The sequence below is a fragment of the Fulvia fulva genome, chromosome 3 (genome assembly GCF_020509005.1).
Source record: "Fulvia fulva chromosome 3, complete sequence".
In the NCBI taxonomy this organism is placed as follows: Eukaryota; Fungi; Ascomycota; class Dothideomycetes; order Mycosphaerellales; family Mycosphaerellaceae; genus Fulvia; species Fulvia fulva.
The window spans coordinates 5,207,127-5,229,247 of record NC_063014.1 but is presented as its reverse complement, the minus strand read 5'-3'; the positions used below and the strand labels follow the sequence as shown (position 1 = coordinate 5,229,247).

Here is a 22,121-nt window from a genome sequence, read left to right as displayed (position 1 = left end):
TGTTACGACTTTCGTGGTTTGATTCGTGTGTGGTGGGAGCCGAGGTCGTATCTGATCATATGTGTCGTTTCGGGTATGCGCTCATGCTATGTGTTCTTGGAGCTCAATATCGAGAAGCCACGTTGTTGGTCGTCGAAGGATGAGGTGCAAGCCAACGTCGGCGCGATTCAAGCCGATGGGAAACGCGTCTTCACGTATGTAAGTTCACTAACACTAGAACCATCACATGTCGATAGCACCACAACAAACCTGGCGAGCGCTACAAATCGGTGCGCTCCCTGATCGCGAGACTCAACGACCGAGAATGTCGCGGTCAATAGGTGCGATGAGCGACTCCATCTATCACACCTACAGCTGACATGTGACGACAGGCCATGTGGCCCTCGATCTCCTCTTGCCAACTCTGATCCTGCTCCATCTGTTCATCTCTCCATACACAAAGGTCGAAGAATCGTTCAACATCCAAGCCACCCACGACATCTTGTCCACCGGCGTCCCCTTGACCAACACGACAGAAATCCTAAACACTTCCTACGACCATGTCTCCTTCCCGGGCTCAGTACCACGAACGTTTGTAGGTGCCCTGGCACTAGCTGGAATATCAGGACCGTTCGCGAGCTTCTTCTCCTCGCCTCAGCAACTTCAGCTTCTGGTCCGCGCACTGCTAGGTCTGGGAAATGCTGCTGCTCTGTGGCATCTCAAGTCCGCCGTTGAGACTGCTTATGGGCGGACGGCTGGGAGGTGGTATGTCTTGCTACAGGCCAGCCAGTTCCACGTGCTCTACTATGCCTCTCGAACTTTGCCAAATATGTTTGCGTTTGGCCTCACGACTCTTGCTATGAGGAATCTCATCATGGTCAAGGCAGTGACATGGAAGACGCAACGCAGCGCGAAACGAAGGCGGCTGGCACTGTATCTGCTGACTGTCGCTGGCATTATCTTTCGCTCCGAGATCGCCATTCTGCTGGCTGCTGAGACGGGATACTTGTTGTTCCAGCAACGTATTTCCCTTACCAAAGAGATCATACCTGCCGGTCTGGCTGGGGCGATCATTGGCTTGGCCACTACAGTTTTGGTGGACTCATTCTTCTGGCAACAGTTTCCACTATGGCCAGAGTGGGTCGGTTTCTACTACAACACTATCCTCGGCAAGTCGTCAGAATGGGGCACAAGCCCGTTCCACTTCTACTTCCTTAACGCACTGCCACGACTGCTGCTCAACCCAGCGACCTACCTGTTTTGCATACCTTCTGCACTTAATGCTGGACCAACGAGCCGTGATATATTGATCCCACAGATCGCCTTCATTGCCATTTACAGCCTCCTACCACACAAGGAATGGCGATTCATTCTCTATACGATACCTGCTTTCACGGCGGTCGCTGCTGGTGGCGCTGGCTGGATCTGGACGAGACGAGGGAAGACGGCAATGTACCGGTTGTACAGCATTACTCTCGTCCTCTCTACTCTGGCCTCTTTCGCAGTCAGTCTTGGTCTGCTGTACATCTCCAGCCTGAACTACCCAGGCGGTGAAGCGCTTCAACGCCTCCACGATATCGTTTGGCAGGCCAAGGATGTCAGAGCTCCTGTACGAGTCTACATGGACAACCTCGCATGCCAAACTGGCGTCACACGCTTCCAAGAAGTACAGCCGTACTGGCATTACGACAAGACCGAGGATGAACAAACACTTCTAGATCCTATGTTTTGGCAGCAGTTTGACTATGCGCTTTCAGAGAACCCTGCACGAATCATTGGAGCATGGCGTCCATTGAGCGTTGTGGAAGGCTTTGCTGGTATATCGCTAAAGCCAGCAGATGATGATGATATCTTACCAGTACCTACCATTCTTGGCAATACTGGTAGGTCGCTGCAGAAGGTCTACTATGACTTTGCGTTGATCGCACGTCAGCGGTTCACGAAAGGATACTGGCCAGCCATCAAGATGAAGCCAAAGATCTGGATCTTGGAACGGGAACTGCCACCTGCGGAGGCCAGACAGAAGGGAGGCATTATGCCACCCTAGACATAGTTCGATACTCTAGCGCAATGTCAGCCGTATGACAGGACAAAGGAGCTTGGCGGGCCTACTCTATGAGGTTGCCATCAGGGTCACGACAGTATACGCTACGAAGCTTGCCAGCGGCACCAGTCCGGTCTACGATCTGGCCACCTTCCAGGATCTACAGCAGTATACGATAAGCGAAGATAAAGAACTACGACTATAAGTATCGCGACACACCTCAATCCCGCTCGACTTCCATGACTTCAAAACTTCCTCGATGGGATGATCGGTAATGAAACACAGATCCTCCGAACCCGGCTGCACATGACTTGCTTTCGGCTCGAACTCCTTCCCGGATTGATGCAGATTGAGCTTTTGCTTGCCGAACAGGGGAGCATGTCTCCCGGAGTCCTTGGAGGTGAACTTCTCGTGCTTCATGCCCAGACGAGTTGTGTAGAAGTCGATTGTTGCGGGGATATCTTTGACTGTGAGGACAACGTGGTCGATGGACTTGACGGAGAAGGTGGCCATTGTGAATTCTGGACGGTTTCAGTGGACTGTCAATAACTATAGCTGAATGTTCAACACATTAAGAGGTCTTGGCCGCGATCGGTACAGAGCTACGTCAGGCACGGGTGGGGTCTTCGACGCAGGGCCTGAGGCATTTGCTGGGAGACTTTGGGCCACATTCAGGGCGCAATCACGATCATTATGCGCGAACATCGTTTTGCAAACAGGCCGGACATTCCCACGAGCGGCGACTGAGTTCGCTGCAATTTAATGTCCCCGTGGGAAATTGCAAGTTGCTCGTCTTGCAGCTCTTCGCGAGGCCAGCGCATCGAGACCTCTAACCGTGAGCCCCGGCAACAGACAGCATTCTAATGTCGCCAGTCCAAGCAGCCCGCAGAACGAAGGTCGAATAAGGGGCGGTCGCCGTCGTAGATAGCTGCGAACGAGCTGAAAGCACCCTCATGCACGCTGCTGAGGCTTCGGAGTTGCCCCATCCGGCACAACATCTATACATGGGATATTCATGCACATACGATAAGGACGATGCGTGAGGCTCAGTCGCCGACGTTGATCAAGGCACTTCCCATGATAGTGATAACAACAACGACGACGAAGCGTTGTTTCGCCGCATTGCTACGCTGGACCGCACATCGCTGACATGTATATCTTGCTCATCAACAGGTCAGCCCCGACTCATCAAGCTCGACATAAGTTTCCCGGCACGCGCTGTCACAAGCTAACGATGTCAGATACTTGCTCAGCTCTGCGGGATCAACATACTTCCTGTTATATAAATACGCGGACTCCCATGTGTTGCCAGAGCTGTAGACAAAGAACAAGGACAAAGACATACCCCGGACTGAGACCCACCTCCGAGAGTCGCTCAGGTGAATCGTGTACAGCTCCCATATCCTGCTATGACAGACGTGCTACGTCGTGAAGGCATGCTTGCAGTCTATACATTCCCTTCCCAGTCGCGATATATCGCTCAAAAATGCCTCAGCCACCATACCCTTCACCACAAGCACGTAGCGAAGCTGAAGGACAAAGCGGACTGGCAGACATAAAATTCCACAGCATTTCCCACTGATCTGACAGTTCCATCGATCATCAAACATTAGATCAAATCACCAGGAACAACTACCAACACACACAAGCAACCACCAACCAACAACAACAATGTCCCACGTCTCCCAAATCCACGTCGAATGCCAGGCTGGCTACACCTTCATCGTCGAAGCCCGCTTCCCCTCCGGCGACATTGCCAACCTCGGCCACACCTCCTCCGGCCAAACTACCGATACTATCTTCGACTTAGCTGAGAAGGAAGATGAAACCGTAAGTCAACCCCCCTAACCCTCTTAAACATCACTGGTGTTGCAGTTCCGATGTTCCGATGCTGATGAGTCCGCTCCCGCAGTTCGAAATCTGGGCAGGAGGCGCCGGAGTTGTTGATCGTTGGGGGTTTGATTCTCCGGTTAAGGCGGGCGATGAGTATTATGTCTATGACCCGGATCCGGCGGGGAAGGTGAAGATTGTTGGGAAGGGGCAGGCGGGGAGTAAGCCGAGGGTTGAGGTTTATTATAGTACTTCTTGAGTGAGTGAGGGAGGGGAGGGGAGGAGGGGAGGGGAGGAGAGGAGGATTGGGTGGTTTCTTTTGTTGGAAACACTCATTTGAGATCGGAATGGAGGTGCGTGTTGATGCGTTTTTGGGGGGGAATGCTACTGTCTTTAGAGAGGCAATGTATGTAATTGGTCAATGGTAATCGTGATTGTGTTCTTTGCGTAGTGCTTGGAGTACGGAGGTCACTGATTTTGCGGTTCTGTCTACTGTTGTGCTTGGCAGTCTCGTGCGTGTGTCCTAGTGTGCTCTTTCTCCGAACTTGCTACACAGCCTTACTCTCAGCACTCGATCTGGCTTTGACCTGCGCTCCGTGCCTTTATGGCCTGTTGAAGGCGCTTAGGTCCAACAGGCTCCCACTTCCATCCTCCAGGGCGCCGAGGTCCTTACTGAAGGCTCTATCTAATCCCTCTCTGATCAGCCGGTCGCCGGACTGGGCTGTAATACGAGCCACCTACCTACTTGCTGCTCTTGAACGGCCAGCAAAGAACCAGCAGAATCATAGAGCTCGTATGTTTACTCTTCAGCCTTAGCCACACTGTATACACAACGTATACCATGGCCGTGAGATTGAGCCTTGGCCGGAATTTTCCAAAGCCCGGGTAGGCGTAGAACGCTGTCGTTGGACCCAGCCGTGCATACTCGGCAGTTCTCCATCATTCAGCCTTCTCCTGTCATGATCCGTCTGGTCCGCGTGCGCAGTGGCCGGAACTGCTCATTTGACCACCATGCGTGGGGTGGCCAATGTAGCATCTCACACTCCTCTGCCAATTGTGGTGCTAGGCTGTGTGACGTATAGAGCAGTAGCATTGCATATTCGGGGACATCTTTCTTTTCTCAACCTCTTATCCGTCTATAATTTACTCACTTTCTACTCCGTGGCACAGTGTGGGGATACGCAGTGTCCAGCATGTACGTGCAATGCTGACGATGACCTCCTGGCATCGTTGCTCCTGTATCTAATGGACGGAAGGATCTGGCTGCCGTCCACAAAGACGCTACAGAGTATTGATGAGCCAAGCGGAAGAACAAGTGGTAAGAAGAGGAACGAGTACGCCTCTTCCTGCAAAACAAAAAGGCCGAGAGCTATGATTTTTTGATGCAAAAATTACCGAAAGAGCTGACGCCGACCAACGCTCATCAGAACTCCGACCAACTCCATGCTAAATAATGACCGCCGTCGTGACATTGAACCGAACCGAACCAATAGCCAACAGCCTGGTGGCCTTGCGCGCAGGGGCAAATCGAGCATGCAGCGCCATCTTTCCATATGTAACGAGCTTTCGTACAAGCGCATCTCTAACAAAGCTGACTCGCATTGTGGATGACTCAAGCCACGGAGATCGGACATGCCACACAATGCTTGGTGTTGCTCAAGTACTGCAAGTCTAGGCGAAGGCCTGCCCCAAGGTATTGGTCGAGCGGACGCCTTGATGCTTGGTGATGCGAGCCACGGGCGGGCATGGCTTGGAGAGAGGGAAGCCTATCGCGATCATGCGTAGTCTGCGTGAGATCACTGCAGTGCTTTGCTGCTTGCTCGCCATCGCGGTGTGGCAACGAATCAGCTATGCGCCGCACTGAGATCAACTTCGGAATCGATCTCGCACCGGATCCCAATAGCGAGCTTGGCTTGCGCTTGAAGTCTTGCCTTCTTCGAAACCCGCATGTTGCTGCGCGTCGGACACTTGATGAGATGCAATGGTTGCAGCAGCAACGGCTGAGCTGTGATCAGTCGGAATGCTGACATCGTCGCTCCCATTATCGGGTTCTTCGCTGTCTGTGGATGGCCGGGTAGATGAGCCAGTCCTGCGTCCGAGACTGCTGTTTCTATCATCACGATACCGGAACACATGCCAAAGTAGCCTGATAACATGGTCAAAGGCGGCGATCTAATCCGGGTGATACATGACTTACCAGCGAATGATCCAATTCTCTTCGTGATCGCCGTCTCGGTCCAGACCCAGATCATACATGATTCTGGTGTCTTTGCGCGCGTTGGTATAGATGCGCAGCACCTCGGAATGCATAGCCGCTTCGTCAATCTGCCCGAAAGTATAGGGAGGATCGATAGACGGATCGTCTTTGAGTCGCGGTATCAATGCGTCTCTGTTAGCTGTCATTCTGGTCCAGCCATCAACGGCTTCCGCCTGGAGGGAGGTGAGTACTCGCAACAGCAGCAGCAGCAGCAGCAGCAGCAGCAGCAGCTACAAGGCAGCTATCGTCGGCATTGGACGCACCTTCATAAGTCCGTACAGATGGCGATGCATCTTTTTGCCCTCGTCCAGGCCCAGGCGGTCGAAGAACCTCGCCTTGGACTCGCTCTGGGCCAGATACTGGGCTGTTGGAGGCATTGCAATCTGACGCGCTGGAGCAACGGAGAGTTGGTGGATGCCAAGTTTAATAACCACTATGGTTTTAAGCTCGACGGAGGTCTGCACGGCATTTAGAGTCTAGGATCCCTACAGTCAACAAGCGACAAGGTATTGTAGCGTCGATTATGGCCGTGGCTTGGCGGGTTAATGATCGGTCAGTCGTCGCTGAGTGGTGGCATATATCTATGGCATTGTCTGCCGGCTGTCCGTGGAGGGTCGTGTTCAGGAACACGTCGCAGACTGCAGTGGTTGATTCATGACAACTTGGCAGGGCCTTGATGCGGTAATCGGAAGGATGGGCTGCCCCAATGGGGAAGGAAGACGTGGTGTAACAAGTGCTTGTGTCTGTGGCTACCAAACAGCGTCCGCGGCGTCTGGGGCACCTCGCAGCGGGCCGAAAGGGATAGTCGCAGCGTCGTGTCCCAGAGCGGACGTCCCGTCACGTCCGCAGGCGCCCCGGCTGCAATGCAAATGCCCATTGCCGGACTGACAGGGCCGCTGGGCGATGGGCGATGGACGACGAGCGACGAGCGATGAGCGATGAGGAGAGCTGTGGCTGCAGCTGCAGCCAAGGCAGAGCCGAGCCGAGCCGAGCCGAGCAGAGCCGAGCAGAGCCGAGCAGAGCAGAGCAGAGAGCAGCTGCCTTGCGAGCCTCGCTGGTTGCAAGTGCAAGGGGTGCAAGGGGTGCGAGGGCGGTGAGGCAATCCCCGCCAAGACCATCCGAGTCGTGGTCGGCGGAGAAGGCCGCCGACGACGCCTAGACATGGCCAAAATGATTTGCATGCAGCAGGCAGTGGTGAACGACTCGAGCAGCATTCTGGCTTTATCGACGAGCTCGACCGCCTCGCCGCCGGCCAGGGCCAGTGAACGAGCACCACCTGCATCTGCACACTCCCGTGCGGAGAATCTCCTGACTCCTGACACCGCCCGTGCATGTGTGTCATCAGTCACCTTACTACTAGCCCCGACTCGGAATCTGCATCACTGCCACGCCGCTCGACGTCCACGCAGGCGAGATGGGCAGTCCAGCTCCAACTTCACCTCCGGCCACACAGCAGCCAGCAGTACGTCGAGCCATTAAGCCTGCCGAGTAGAACCTATGCCGACCGATCCACAAAAGCGCTAACGTTGCATAAATGCGCCAGTAGCACAATGCTTGCTTCGTTGCAGTCGGGTTTGCTTCAGCTTCGATTCCAGTTGTTAGACTCTACTCTACTGACCGCTATGCTTGCCGATGCTGCAAACAACCTCACGCTGTTCCCCATCTGCTGGTACTTGCTTCTTTGTAGAGCCATCTTCCTCCTCGTCCAAATCCAATCCTCCCCAGCCCCAGCACCCATGCAAGTGCGACGCTGCAGGCGTGCGGCGTAGCGAGAGAGAGTTTCGCTCCTGTCACACCTCGGGCCTTTGTCAAGCTTCGCATTTCTCGGACACGCACTGTCCAGTACCTCGTGGGTGCCGCCATCGAAGACGGTCAGGAGAGCAGTACCGGCAGTAGTCGCGCTCCAGAAGGCATTCGAGCCGCGAAAGCCTTGACAGTGAGCCTGTGGATCCTACGTCGTCCTGCCCAAGCAGACAACTGCGCCTCTTCGTCTTCCTCACGGCTCTAGAGCCCCCCCCCCCCGCCTCGCTGCACCGCTTCGATCTTTGTCTCGTGGGATGACAGATAGGGAGAGCAGCTATGATCAGTCTTCCGTGTGCGAGTTTACGCAGCGTGGAGGCTATGCCTAGCAGCTCATATTTGATCTTCCAAGACATAGCGGCTTGCCAACGCGGCTACGCCGCCAGATGCCGCAAATCTTCCAGGGTGAGTGCGACAATCCCCCATTATGGACATGCTTACTATAGGTGGATGGACGACATAGAGGCGCGAAGCGAGCCTGGCTATATATTGCTTCAGACCCGGACACTTCAGGCCCGTTGGCCACCCGCCGACGACTCGGAACACGATATCACCCTGCTGATTGAGGAACAGTATGTGTTACAGCAATCTCACGACATGGGTACGTACCGTCAGCAGGCCAAGCTCGTCATCACAAACCTCCAAGATTCGCTCCAGCTAAGAACAATACAGCACAAGTGTGGTCATTATTGCATTCGCCGCGAGTACTGCAATGAGGCATTGGAAAGGACGCCTCCCTCGTACTGTCAGTCGGCCTTCGAGCCAAGGTTCACAGACATCGATGAAGCAGACGGAGTATGTCCTGACCGCAACAAACATCCCCCAACACCTGGTCAACCTTCCATGTCGGCCTGGAGTCTAAGGCTGGGCGTCACAACAACAAGTGGCGATGGCAACGACTGGCATCGGAACCAGAACCAAGGCCAAACGTAACAAGATGAGCATAATGTCACCATCTGTGGCAGGATTTGCCGCAATGCATCTAAGCTGAGACAACAGATCGAGTTTTCGAGGTCTCGGATGGTACGTGGCATCATGTTAAGCCTCTCTGATACAGCGAAGAAGATACAGCAAGCGTTTGCAAGGTCTGTAGCCAGCAGTTCGATGTGTACTTGCTCGCTGCTATGGAGACGGTCGTAGACTTCAAGAATACAACTCGATCGATGTGGCCTTCGTCTGCATCGGCATGCAAGCATGCAATAGTGCTTATACGGTCAGGAGCATACCATGGCACTCAAAGCCCACACAGACGGCATACGAGAAACGTGACTACCGAGGCAAGTCACAGAGTATTGTCAACGCAACTCAAAATCTCGATGGCACAGGCCCATAAACCCAACTACTAATGCTACCGCCAAAGTCTAGCGCCACCTTCGTCGACTCAACTCAGCGCTGGAGCTTCAAAGCAGGTTTGTTTCAGTCTCGATGACCTCGAAACGCTATCAACTTCCGCGTGCCTTCTCCAACTCTTCTGATCCATTATCGGATTCCTCCGCATCCGCATCCGACGACAACGCCTTCCTCCTTCGTCGACGTTTAACAGGTTCTCTGCATCAACATTGTCAGCCTGGGCAACAGCCAGAGAAACGGCGACCCAACAACTCACATCACACAGGGTTTCTGCGCTTTTCGACACTGCAGACATCCACCAGCTCCCGGCTCGCAGCGAATCTTCTTCTTCCGACAGTCAGTACAGGCTGTCGACATGCGCTTCCTCGGCAGCTTCCGTTTGGTCAGATCCCACATCGGGTAGACCAAATCCTCGCGGCCAGGGACTGAGAAGCCTACGGCACAATCTGCGTAGGGCTGAGGACCCGATATCATGCCACAGTCGGTGCGGTACATGTATGTCGCTGGTAGCAGCTCCGGGACAGCTGGACGCAGATCCGACTCTGTCCAGCCCGCGCGCGAGTCGACTCGATGCACCGGGATTTCCTCGTTGTGATGCGTTGGCGGTAGACTGTGGCCATATCTTGATGCGCTTTGCTCCGACGTGAAGAATGCGCGCTGGCCACCGACCACGCTAGCGCCGAAGCTTTCACTGTGGAAGGGAGGAGAGCCCGGGTTCGCTTGTTGCAGACTGCGTGTAAAGCCATGCACTTGGGTATCCTGCAGCAAGGGCGGCAACTCTGAAGTCCACGAGTCTGGCGTCGTTGGAACCGATGAGCTCAGTATTGGAGTCGCTGCATGTCTCGAGGGACTCTGCCGTCCGACGTTAGGCACGTACGGCCTGGTCGATGGTTTCGATACCTCTTTATAGCCAGAGGGGTTGTTCAAGATTGCGGACAAGCTGGCTGATGCCGTTCGGTCTTGCTTGGGATTTGGAGCTACCAGTAGCCTCGAGGCGAACAGCTCACTTAGCCCTGGAAGCGATCTAGTTGGCGGTGACCCTTGCGATGGTTGTCTCGTCACACGATGGGTCGTCCTCTTCTCAGATGACTGCTCTCTGGGTATTCGAGGGCTGACCTCCGTGACAGGATCATAACGTGGACGTTGAGGCTCGAAAGCAGATTCTGACGGTACCGTAATGTTGGGACATGATGGTTGATAGTAGGATGACATGTCGTACAGAGAGCACAAGTGGGCAGTGATGGCGAGGATGCAGCACGGAGAGACAAGCACATCCCAAGGGCTCAGGCAGGCAATAAGGATTTGTGACAGCGCACATGAATCAGAGTAATCTTGGTGAACCACACTGAACATGCAACACAATTCGCCGTACCGTGGCAAACGATGGCGCCACGGCCCGGGAAAGGCATGAGGAGTCGGCTTGATCACACGTGTGAAGGTGGCAACGCGCCTGAGCTGGCTTGTTGAAGTACATCACAGCGGCAGAGGAAGCTCTTGCACACTACAGTTCGCTGCACGGTCGAGCGGTTCCAGCACAATCATCCAACCGGCTTGTCCGAGACAGTCTCACTGCACATGAGACCTACATCGCAAAGCCATTGAATACAGAAATCCCAATACCACGGACACTGATAACAGACCGTCTCACATGCACTCATCAGCCGCCCCTCCACAACAGCATTGCCACATTCAATCAGCCTCAAACTGCACGATAGAAGAGGCTCCGTTTAGCTTCGCGTGATGGCGATCCTCGCTCCGGATCGGTCCTTCACCAGACGGGCAATGATCGCACCTTGGCGTCAACCAAAGCACGGGCCGCATCTGGAGGATTCATGGTCGTGGACGCCTGATCATCGGACTCTCCGCATTGTCGGAAGAATACATCCAATAGTCATAAGCAGCAGCATAGCAACACTCCGCAAGGCTCGTATGATGGTACGAAGGGAGCGATGTCTTTCTCAAACAGGCAAAGCTCGCGAGAATCGTCTTGAGATCTCTGCAACATCTCTTCAAGCATCTGCACTGCTGCACGCTAGGGCTGGTGTCAGAGTCATGGTTATAGGCTTCTTCATAACGTCGTGCTTATTGCGACTTCAACAAGTTGGCGGACCGCGTTGTGTTTGACCTTGGGGATGCAGCCCGTAGAGTCCGTCGTGTGGCTAGGCGGCGGAATTAGTCTTCCGGCGTGCCGTGTCGCTGCCCTGCGTCACTGTTCGACGCTATGGTTCGTAGGATCTGGACAATACTGCCAACCAGTCTGCACCTCCGAACCTCTTCCCATGGACGTTACCCTTGGCCAAGGCGCTGTGTGAGACCATCCTGCCTCAGAAGCTACATTATCACTTCACACCACTGCCTGAGGGCCCGTCACGCAGTACTGAGATAACGTGCAAGATGATGCGTCTATATAGTCAGTTCGTTGAGGAGCAGCATGTCTGCAAAATAGCTACTACAAGCCGCGCATGATTCAGGAACACTGTAGCTGCAACTTACGTCTCGGGTTGCCGTGATACCTTGGTTCCGGACGGCACAAAGTGATGGTACGCCCGCTGTTTGCTTTCGGTGCGCGGAGCTCGGCTCCGTGTACACACATCGAGGTCTATCTCAGCGAGACACGGTCCCGTCATTGTGCAAGAATGCGATCGCACGGTCAGTGATAGTGATTGCCCAAGGTGACAAGCTGCGGAGTTCTGAGGGCTTGACATGTGCCAAGAGATTCAACCAACGCCACGACCATGTGGCAGCCAAGCGCGGCTCGGAGCATCTTTCACAAAGCTCCCCTTGTAGACTAGACTGCCTGCCTAACAGCCTAGTCCATTGTCTAGCCCTTAAGTATCATGACCCCTTCCTTTGGAGGCGCAACTTCCACTCTTCAACTAGACCGCGGTAGTCTTGGAGGGAGTATGCAGAGAACAATTCCTGGAACCAAGTTTGCTTTCTCTGGGGCTTTAGGCCTAGGTCATTGAGTAACAGACCAACATACGGCAGACTGTCGAACACAAGGTCGGGAAACTTTTCGCCAGAACCGCCTGCTGAGCTCGGCCTGCGGAGCTTCTCATACTCTGAAAGCAAGATCGCCTCGCGAGCCACCCGATCATAGTCGACGTTATCGTCTTGAAGGTGGTCGATCCTGTCAGAGAAGAATGCTGTAATCCAAAGTGCTTGAGCTTGTGCCAGCAGGACTGTATGCAGACTGAAGTCCAAGCCGATGAATGCTAGGTTCCTCGCAAGCATAGAGCTGGGCTGGCGTGGCACCAGACCGCGGTATAGCCTGTATGTGGCGTCGACATCGTCGATTTGTGCACTTTTGTCTGAGTTGAGCAAAGGAAGATCCCTTGCTCGATATCTTAGAGCAGGGGTATCTTGCAAGATCTGACCACGTGCGGCCATGATGAAGTCTATCTCATGGGCTGCGATGCTACCAGAGATTTCGGAAATGCTTGGCTCGAAGCGTATGGATGGTAAGTGCTTCCAGCCAGTACAGCACACGATAGCGTCCACATCTTGTAACGTTCCTTCTGTCGTCATAACATCTCGCTCGCATACTGAAGTGACCTCGGCGTGATGCACGACTACGTTCCCTGCTCGTGCATGGTCGAACCAGTCGTTTGGGTAATTATTGATGCTCAGCGAGTTGCCCATCCAATATGTCGAGCTCCATGGCTCCAGTAGGGCGGTTCCCTTGTGGCTCGAGTACCTATTATGTCGTCGAGCGCAATTGCCCAGCACGATCCAGAAAGCAGTAGTGAGACACCTCCCCAGTGTCGAGCTGTGGAGGATGCGCCTCAACGTGCGCCGTACGCTACTCATTTCTCCAAACGGCCATGGGTCGAAGATGGACCAGACGCGTGTGAGGGAAAGCTTCGACAGAGACGTACGGAAGCCAGCAAACCTAATTCTCCTCGGCCAGACCCAGCTAGGTCCTCCTCTAGAAGGTCTTATGAGCATGTGTGCCTCTCCGCTTCGCTGCGCGACACCGTAGCACACATCGAAGGCAGACTTGTTAGCTCCAACCACTACGACCTTCTTCGACCTAGCAAGCCGATCATCCAGTCTTTTTAGTTCTTTCGAGTGGAGGATGGCGCCAGTGAACAAGTCTTGTCCAACGAAGCTAGGCATTGAAGGCTCAGATGTTAAGCCTGTCGCCATGACTAGCTTCTTCGTGAAGATAGTGCTAGCCACTGTACTAGGGCCTCGGACAACCTTTAGACACCAGCGTCCATCATCATGAAGTCGTGCGGACTCCACCTTGCAACCAAGATTAAGAAACTGCTCGAGGTCGAAGTACCTAACGGCAGCGCTGAAATACCGGTGCACACCATGTCCAGATATGTGCTCCTCGGGTCTGGCACCCGTCAGCTCTGTTGTCATGGGAAAGTCAGAGAACTCGTAAGAGCCGAGCAGGTTGTTTGTACGAAGGCCATCGTAGACATGCTCATTGGCCCAACATCCGCCGACTGAGTCTGCGCAATCAAGCACCTTGATCTCAGCATCCGGGAATGCTTCATGATATGTTCTGGCCATGCATAACCCGTTCCAGCCGGCTCCAACCACCACAAGATCGAGGCAGTGATCGTCCATTGTCACCTGATGATCCACGTTTATGGTCGACTGTGAGCGTCTCCTTGGGTTAGACACAGCTGTATATATCTGCTGCTACCGCGAGCCCCACGCATCCCGATGCCAGGTCTAAAAGTCTATAGAGAGCGCCGGAGATAACGTGCTGACAAGATGAGACTGTGCTGTGAGAGGATCAAGCGGGGAAACAATGGCAAGCACTTTCGGCAGGCGTGTTCCATGACAGATTCTCTGTACTACGCGCCCTGCTTGTGCGCGCCCTTCTACGCGCCCTTCGCTTTCGGATTGGGAACGAAGCGTTGCAGATTTGTTCAATGCATAGTCAAGCCCGGTCAGTCGAAAGCGCCAGGAAGCATCCACCACGTCAAAATAGGGCGTCGCAAATTCAGTTCTGTCGGCCCAGTTTGCTCCATATAGTCTCTCACATTGTTGCACCATTGCAGCCGTGGCAACATCTTCTTCCGCTCAAACCACACCGAAGCAAAATGCAACGGCGCCGTGCTTGCAATAACTCCCGCGAAGCCGTGTTCCGGCATAGATATGTACGGCAGCGTCCTGCACAGGTCATCAGCGCACTGTTCAGCCTCGCGAGCCACCGCGGTGGGATCGATGTTGAGATGCGGAAAGGCTACGCTGACATCCAGAAGGCATTGCCATAGCGAGAGGAAACATACGAAAACGTAGACGTGGCTCGTTGCGGTCGGCAGACCAGTGAAGGTGAATACTTCTGGAAACACCTTGGGATCGCTGATATTCTTCTCGAGATGGCGGAATTCCTTTATGCTGACCAGTTGGGGTGGGACCCAGCCTCGGAGGTTCTGCACTTTCTCAGATAACCACTCGACCAGGTTGTGTTCAAGATCGGACATCTTCGTGAGCAGGTGTCTTGACAAGACAAGATTGCTATGCCCCTCTCGAATCACTTGGTTGGCTTCCTCTAAGACTGCCGATAGACGTAACGCGATGCGTGTGAGCTCTACAGCTGCAGAATCGCCGTAATCGATGGCTGATAGCCACTGCGGTGAAGACAGGAAGGTTGATCTGCGCTCGACCAGTTGATAGGTAATGGCAGCTTGCCGAATGTTGTGCAGTATAGCTCTCGCGAAGGGTGTCTTGAAACCGTGCGGCCCTCGATGCTGAAAGATGTAATACAGACCCGCCATGTGAAGCTGCCAGCCTTTGCCTTTACCTACAAGTATGTTAGCTGACCACCTTCGGAGCAACCGTTTGGTGTGCTTCACCAGAGATGGCACTGTACATTTCGCATTGCGCAATAGTGTGGACAGCCCCGAGAACCCGATCGTCATGAGTTGCACCAGCCTTGCCGAGCTCTGTTCGCAGCAAGTTCAGAGCTATACAGTGCAACTTTTGTCCTGCTACGACTAGCTGCTGGTCTTGCGATTGTGTGCCTAGGTGTATTAGACTCAGTGCGTCCCTCGCAGCGTCAAAGACGGGGCCTTTGGGCGCTCCGTCATGAAAAGCGTCTAGGAAATGTCGATTCATATGAACCACAGTAGTGCTGTAATAGGTATTGACCAGCGCGTCCCGTAAGTGTGAGCGACGCATGTGGATATTGTTAGGCTCGGATTTCAGCCGTGCCAGCACAGCTGTCCGACCAGGGCGGGCATCACCATCTGCTTCGTCTGTCGCAGCTTCCATACTTTGCTCTATGGAACAGGCCGAGTCGACCGGCGATGGCACTTTTTTCGTCCCCTGGTTCGCAATTTGTGTGGACCTTTCCTGCCCCTTGTTCTGTGCAGGTTTTCTTCTGTTCCGTGAATTCTTGGCGGCCTGTGACCTTATACGCCAGCGAGTATTGCGATCGTTTACCAGGTCTTGCTGAATGAATTCAGCCATAGCAGCGTCAATCTGTTCCGGGGTCGTCCAAAGCAGGTCACGGCAGAGGATAGCCACACACCTGCCGGCAGTCCTCCACGGAGCTTTCCGGACTTAGACGAGACTGGCCAGGCCTGGAGGAGAGTGCAGGAATAGTTCTCGTCGCTCATAGTTGGGCCTCGGAACGATGTCTGTCAGTCGCGGCTGTAGGAGTAGAAAAAGTCTTTCACATGGTCCTTGGTTCGTATTCTCGTGTCGGTCAAGCCGCGAGGAAGACGAGGGTGATAGCCGTTGCTTTCGAGTATTCGCTGACGACTCGCCGTCAGACGATCAGGGTGTAGGTAGAAAATTAGAAGATCCTGATGCCAGATATGGGTTGCGTCTGATGCGACCGAAAGCGAGGTCTCAGCAGACGTAGAGCAGATGAACATGATGGCGATGGATGGTTTACGATGACTGAGTCAGGTAAAGAAATGGAAGGATGGTAGAATCACGGTAGACATGGTCGTAGACATCGGCATCCCTGACATGATCCGCGCTGTTGCTTGGACAAAACCTATTCAAGCCGACGAAAGGGTCGGGACGATTTTTGCGGGGTTTACTAAACTCGGGAAGTTGTCTAAAGTATACCCTGTCGGCGTATACTTGCTATATGTCTTATATTAATAATATATAGCTCGTTTTACTCCTCTTACTACGACAAATTTTATAGTATTTATTTTTTATTATATAAGTCTATTTCCGACGCGTAATAAAGGCGTATAAGTCGCGTCTTTACGCGTTACTTTCGTTATCAAGATATACTAGATCTACCTTTGTCTAGAAACTAACCTCAAAATCTTAAATAACTACGAGCGCCGTACCGCTATAGTATATAACTCTTAGATATATATTCTATCTAACTCTTTTAAGGTTAGCGACTCGATTAGTATAGATATTGAGTATATATATAGGGTATACCTCCCTATATACATTCTAGGATAATCGCTAGTAAAGGTGATACCTATAGCGGACGAGGACTATTTATTCGACAGCCCTTATTAAGGCGAGTAATCTACTTAAGTAGTAGCGACCCGCCTACGCTAGCGGCGGCGTAATCGTAGTATAAAGAACCCTAAAACTAAGGTTCCGTTCCCCTGAAGGTAGACCCTAGAGTTACGGAGTTACGGAGGATAACTACCTAATTAGGAAGCGCGACCCCGAACAGTAGCGAAGGATAGTAACTAACGAGAGCTATAGCCTTACGAACACTCTATACTAAGAGTCAAACCGGGGAATAGACCAAGGAAAAACCTAGGACATAAGCCAAGGCCCACTATATAGAAAGTAGAGGCTAACGACAAATAATATAGCGTAGACGACCCTATATACGGAGGCGGAAGACTTACTAGGGGATAGCGAATACCTAGCCCGGACATATAAGAATACTATAGTATAGCTACTAGGAGCGCTAAAAGCGCTATTACACCAAATCCCAAAAACAATCTAATAAGTAATATAGAAGGTAGCCTAGAGACTAACTAGATAGGCAATAGTAGTAGTAGGTAAGAATCAACCCCCTCCGAAGGTAAGTAAGGCGGTACGCCTATACATTACTAATCCGGCGGAAAAACAAGAAATCGTAGCCCTAATAAGCAAGGAGATTGTCGACAGAATCGGCTAAAAGGAGGTAGTTAGAGCGAGGGTAGAGGCAACAGGCGTAGTGAGACTCTTTACCGTATAAGAGTCTAATAGACGAAAGCTAGAGACCTATAAGGAGTAGACTACTAAAGTCGCGAAGTCGGTACGAGTCTCCTACTAACAGTATACCGTTATCGCCTACGGGGTCCCTAGGACATTCAAGGTCGAAGACCTTCCCTACCTCTAAGTATAGAACTAGAACACCTCCCTAGGAGTACGACTAACGAAGGCGGTATAGCTATATAAGATAGTAGACCGAGAAAAGACATACTTATCGCTTATTATCTAGGTAGAGATAGCGGAACAAGCTAACTAGATACTAGATAATAGGCTATTCTAGAACTACGAGAGAATAGACACGGAGATCTATTAGAGTAGCTATAGGGTACTACAATGCTTCCAATACTAACAGTACGGTTATATAGCCCTAAAATACGGGGAGAAGACCCTAAGGTGTCCTTACTACGTAGGCCTATACTAGGGAAGGGAATGCCTAAAAAAGGAGAGTAGGTGTATATACTACGGCAGAAGGCACCTAGCGTATTTAAGCTAATGCCTAACTAGAATAGTAGCATAAGAACGAGCGAGACAAGCAAGGATTTCTATACTAGCTAGGTACCCCTAACGGTAGTAGGAGGGACCTACCGTATATAAGGGCTTCGAACCGAGTAAAAGGAAGAGGGTAGAAGAGACGAATAAGGGAACCTAACCGCAAACGTATCTACCTCCCGGTAGGCCTCGACACCTTAACCGGGCCGCTAATAAACTAGGCCAAATGCGAATCTTTAGGGCGCCCTAGCGGCCCTAGGGCTAGCCGGATAGCGAGATATAGGCTTAGGAGACATAGTAGGTTAGTACGGAAATAGACCTTACGGATAACGAATAATACTATACGACGACATTACTATCGTATAGTATAACGTAAACAAAAGTAGGGACAAGGTCTAGCGCCACTTTCTATAAGAGCTAGACCCGCTACGGCACTACGTTATCGCGGTATAGGAACTATAGGTCAATCCCTACGAAGGACTCCTAGCTACTTGTAATGACCGGAGATACTACACCGTAATCGCGGGCTAACGAGGCGTCATCCCGAGGACATATATATACGTAAGCAAGACTATAGACCTTGAGTCGTAGAAGGTTATACTACCGTAGTAGGGTAACCTAGGAGATATAACATTAATCTAGATCGATACGACACAAGGCCCTATCTAGATCTATAACGTTTATAACCCGCTACCGCGGGGTCGGACGAGTAGGGAACTAGGAGCCCTCGCCTACCTAGAGCGGACCCTAAGCCAAGATATAAAGTAAGTACTCCTCGGCGACTTCAACCTCTACTACCTACGGTAGGGACTCGAATTCACTCCCCCGTACGCGTTTCTAGGGGAAAAGCTACTAGATATAACCGCACGCTACGGAATAGCCTTAGTAACACTAAAGGGAATAGAGACGTAGAAGGCCCGTATAAGTATAAGTACGATCGACCTATACTTTCTATTACGAGAACTTAAAGAGAGACTAGTCTAATGCCGACCGAACTACGCGCTAGAAGCCTCCTTAGACTATATCCCTATCTAAACGACGCTAGGGGTAAAGGCGATAGAGGAGCTAGTAAGCGAACTACGCCGTAACTAGAAGAAGGCACGCTAGGACGATATAAGAGGCTTCCTAATAGCGAACCTACTATAGTATAGAGAACTCGAGACGACAGCTTAGCTAGATCAAGTAGCGGAACAGGTTACCTCGGTTATATAGTAAGCAGCGGAACAATATACGCCGTTACTCCGGCCCTTAACGTAGTAGAAGGCCTTCTAGACCCCTAAATACTCTACGAAGGTAAGGGAGGCTAGAAGGGCAAGGCGATAGTAGACGAAGGAGCATACCTAAGAGACGTAGGAGCAATACTGTCGCGCGACATAAGAGAAGAAGGTATAGATAAGACGCGATAAGCTATAGGACTAGAGAGCGACGATCGGGCTCGTTATAGAAAACCCGGAACAGAAGTAGAGACTTACTAAATAGGCACGACTACCTAAAGAGTAGCAAACCCCTTACTTCTCCCTAATTGTAGACCGCGAAGGGATTGCCTAGGCTACGCCCCGGGGCAAGGCAAAAGTATTAGCCGACCATTTCTTTTCGACGTAAGTAGAGGTAGACCTTACGGATATCGACCCGAGTATATACCCGGAACCCCTAGATATAGATTAGGCGGTTAGCTCTAACATAGTAATAGGAGTTATAAGTAAGCTAAAAGGACGGAAAGCCCTAGGCCTAGATAGGATACTAAATATACTACTAAAAGAGTATAGAGAAGAGATCGCGCCGAGCCTAGCAAACCTATTTACCGCGTGCCTACGGCTAGGGTATCACCCGAAGCCGTATAGAGAGTCTATAACAGTAGTGCTACGTAAGCTATAGAAGGAGGACTATACTTAGCCTAAGTCGTATAGACTAATCGCACTTCTAAACACGATAGGGAAGGTCCTAGAAAAGATAGTAGCCTAGAGACTTACGTAGCTAGCCGAGGATAACTACGTACTCCTAGTAATATAGATAGGGGGAAGAAGCTAGCGATCGACACTAATAGTAATAGAGCTAATTACGGAGCAAATTCAGACCCTCTAGTACTACGGTAGGAACCGAGCGGCGTCCTTACTATCCCTCGACATCGTAGGAGCCTTCAATAACGTCTTATACTAAAGGCTAATACATATCCTATAGCAGAAAGGCATCCCCTAGTAGGTAACGACGTTCGTCTACTCCTTTCTCTAGGAACGGACGACATACCTAGTCCTAGGAAGGTATACGTCCGACCCGGTAAAGGTAGAGACTAGAATACCTTAGGGATCTACTCTCTCCCCTATCCTGTTTCTAATATTTATGTCTGATCTAATCCCCCTACTCACCTCTCCGTAAACCTTAGTATCGGGGTTCGTAGACGACACAAACATCCTAGCCTAGTTAGACTCGATAGAAGAGAACTGTCGCCTCCTTGAAGATAGGCACAAGAAATGCGAGGAGTAGGTAAAGAAGTATAGTGCCTAGTTCGCCCCTGAAAAGTACTAACTTATATACTTTAGTAAAGCGAGAATACACTATAATATAAAGGCGGCGGTAAGAATCTAAGGCTACGAGACAAAGCTATTAGCGGAGCTACGAGTACTAGGGATCTAGCTCGACCCGAAGCTAAGCTAGAATGTATAGGTTAAGAAAGCCTAGAGTCGAGTACAAGTCAACGAAGCCTCGATAAAGAGAGTTACGGCATCTATATAGGGAGCAACATTCGACAAGGCAAGAGTAATATATAAGGCGATCGTTAGACTAGCTATACTATACGGGGCATAGATTTAGGGAATAGGAGGCGTAGGCAAGCCGATCCCGAAACGGATAGAGTAACCCCTAAATAGGATATAGGTAGGCAACCTACGTAGGGTACTAGGCGTATATAAGACAACGTTAATAAGCACGGTAGAAATAGAGACAGGAACACTACTAATCGGCTAGTACATCCGGGGAATAAGAATTTAATACGCGGTAAGGACGACAGGTTACCTAGTACAAACTACGATCTAGGAGGCAAAGAATAAGATAGAAAGCTACTACCGGAGAGGGGCCGGACATAGGACAAGCCAAAAAGAGGATGACCTTACTACCTTTACGGCTATATAGACAAGCACCGAATAGCTAGCACGAAAAGAGGAGGAGCGTAGGACTCGCTAGGCCGGCGGGAGTAAGGCTAAGACCTAAAGCCTAGCGGAATAGATAGCGAGCTACCTATAGGAGCAGGACTAGAAAAGGAAGCCCCCTAAGACAACAGGCCCGATAGCGCTCCGAGCCTTCTAGAGACACAATTACTAGCTATATAGGGACCTGACAAGGGCCGAGGTAAGCATAGCGATCTAAATCAGGTCCGAACATATTAGGTTAAGGGCCTACCTGTTTAGAAGACGCGTACTAGACATCTATAGCCCAGCCTAATAGTGTAGCTACCTATCGTAAAACCTAGAACATATACTACTACGATGCCCGTAGTAGGCGAGAGGCAGGGGAAATTAGAGGCACTAAGCGGGAAGGAGAGACTATAAGTTAATCATTAGGGACAAAGGCAATATTCGCCGAATCTCTCGGTAGATACTATAGTAGGGATACCTCTAGTAGTTTAGCCTCGCTAGCGAGACGGAGGAGTGGATAGACAAGAGGCGGAAGCTAGGGGGTGGTAGATAGGGTAGTTATTAGGGCAGGCCTATAACACTAGCGTACCCCTAATAAGGGAAAATTAAGACAACAACTAGGAGGAAAAGACAGGCGGGAAGGAGGAGGGGTTTTTACTAACACGGTTTCCCCTCTATATATACGAAAACAAGATAGTATAGCTATATAGGCCAAAGGGCACTATAACGGCTTAATGAAATATCTATCTATCTATCTATCTATATTTATAGGGTATATATCGTACGCTCGGTAGATCGCACTCTTAGAGACGCCTTTTACGAAAGATTCTAGGTAGACGCGCCGTAGATAGTAGTTATATAATATTAAAAAGCGTATCGGTAGATTCGTCGTAGTAAGGCGAGTAGAATGAGCTATATATCCTATATATAGTAAGTATAGCGGGTACGCGTAAGGTCGATATATCTAGAATTTATTAATTCGAAGTATAAGAGTAGAGATATCGTAATATATAGTACGCCTACGATTTTCCGAATCGTAGAAAAACTAAAGCTTACTTTATTTCTTAAGGCCGGTATTTTATAGATAAAG

At 51.2% G+C, this 22,121-nt stretch overlaps 7 protein-coding genes across 7 annotated transcripts; 2 read left to right on the top strand and 5 right to left on the bottom strand.

Moving 5' to 3' along the window:
• Positions 1 to 226: 226 nt before the first annotated feature.
• On the top strand, positions 227 to 2,026 carry CLAFUR5_08542 (Dol-P-Man:Man(7)GlcNAc(2)-PP-Dol alpha-1,6-mannosyltransferase; the record flags this gene model as incomplete). The annotated part of the gene is made up of 2 exons (XM_047907690.1): positions 227 to 320; positions 372 to 2,026. The coding sequence occupies 2 exons, from the start codon at positions 227 to 229 to the stop codon at positions 2,024 to 2,026; spliced, it is 1,749 nt and encodes a 582-aa protein (XP_047759999.1).
• Positions 2,027 to 2,087: 61 nt separating this feature from the next.
• On the bottom strand, positions 2,088 to 2,536 carry CLAFUR5_08541 (Virulence protein; the record flags this gene model as incomplete). Its single annotated transcript, XM_047907689.1, has 2 exons — positions 2,088 to 2,183; positions 2,243 to 2,536. The coding sequence occupies 2 exons, from the start codon at positions 2,534 to 2,536 to the stop codon at positions 2,088 to 2,090; spliced, it is 390 nt and encodes a 129-aa protein (XP_047759194.1).
• A 1,158-nt stretch (positions 2,537 to 3,694) lies between these two features.
• Positions 3,695 to 4,112, top strand: CLAFUR5_08540 (uncharacterized protein; the record flags this gene model as incomplete). Its single annotated transcript, XM_047907688.1, has 2 exons — positions 3,695 to 3,853; positions 3,936 to 4,112. 2 exons carry the CDS (start codon positions 3,695 to 3,697, stop codon positions 4,110 to 4,112), a joined length of 336 nt encoding a protein of 111 aa, XP_047759195.1.
• Positions 4,113 to 5,719: 1,607 nt separating this feature from the next.
• Positions 5,720 to 6,256, bottom strand: CLAFUR5_08539 (uncharacterized protein; the record flags this gene model as incomplete). Its single annotated transcript, XM_047907687.1, has 2 exons — positions 5,720 to 5,999; positions 6,051 to 6,256. The coding sequence occupies 2 exons, from the start codon at positions 6,254 to 6,256 to the stop codon at positions 5,720 to 5,722; spliced, it is 486 nt and encodes a 161-aa protein (XP_047759559.1).
• A 3,096-nt stretch (positions 6,257 to 9,352) lies between these two features.
• On the bottom strand, positions 9,353 to 10,613 carry CLAFUR5_08538 (uncharacterized protein; the record flags this gene model as incomplete). Its single annotated transcript, XM_047907686.1, has 2 exons — positions 9,353 to 9,458; positions 9,517 to 10,613. 2 exons carry the CDS (start codon positions 10,611 to 10,613, stop codon positions 9,353 to 9,355), a joined length of 1,203 nt encoding a protein of 400 aa, XP_047759558.1.
• A 1,482-nt stretch (positions 10,614 to 12,095) lies between these two features.
• On the bottom strand, positions 12,096 to 13,841 carry CLAFUR5_08537 (FAD-dependent monooxygenase DEP4; the record flags this gene model as incomplete). The annotated part of the gene is made up of 1 exon (XM_047907685.1): positions 12,096 to 13,841. One exon carries the CDS (start codon positions 13,839 to 13,841, stop codon positions 12,096 to 12,098), a length of 1,746 nt encoding a protein of 581 aa, XP_047759787.1.
• A 329-nt stretch (positions 13,842 to 14,170) lies between these two features.
• On the bottom strand, positions 14,171 to 15,695 carry CLAFUR5_08536 (uncharacterized protein; the record flags this gene model as incomplete). Its single annotated transcript, XM_047907684.1, has 2 exons — positions 14,171 to 15,027; positions 15,080 to 15,695. The coding sequence occupies 2 exons, from the start codon at positions 15,693 to 15,695 to the stop codon at positions 14,171 to 14,173; spliced, it is 1,473 nt and encodes a 490-aa protein (XP_047759786.1).
• Between the last annotated feature and the right edge of the window lie 6,426 nt (positions 15,696 to 22,121).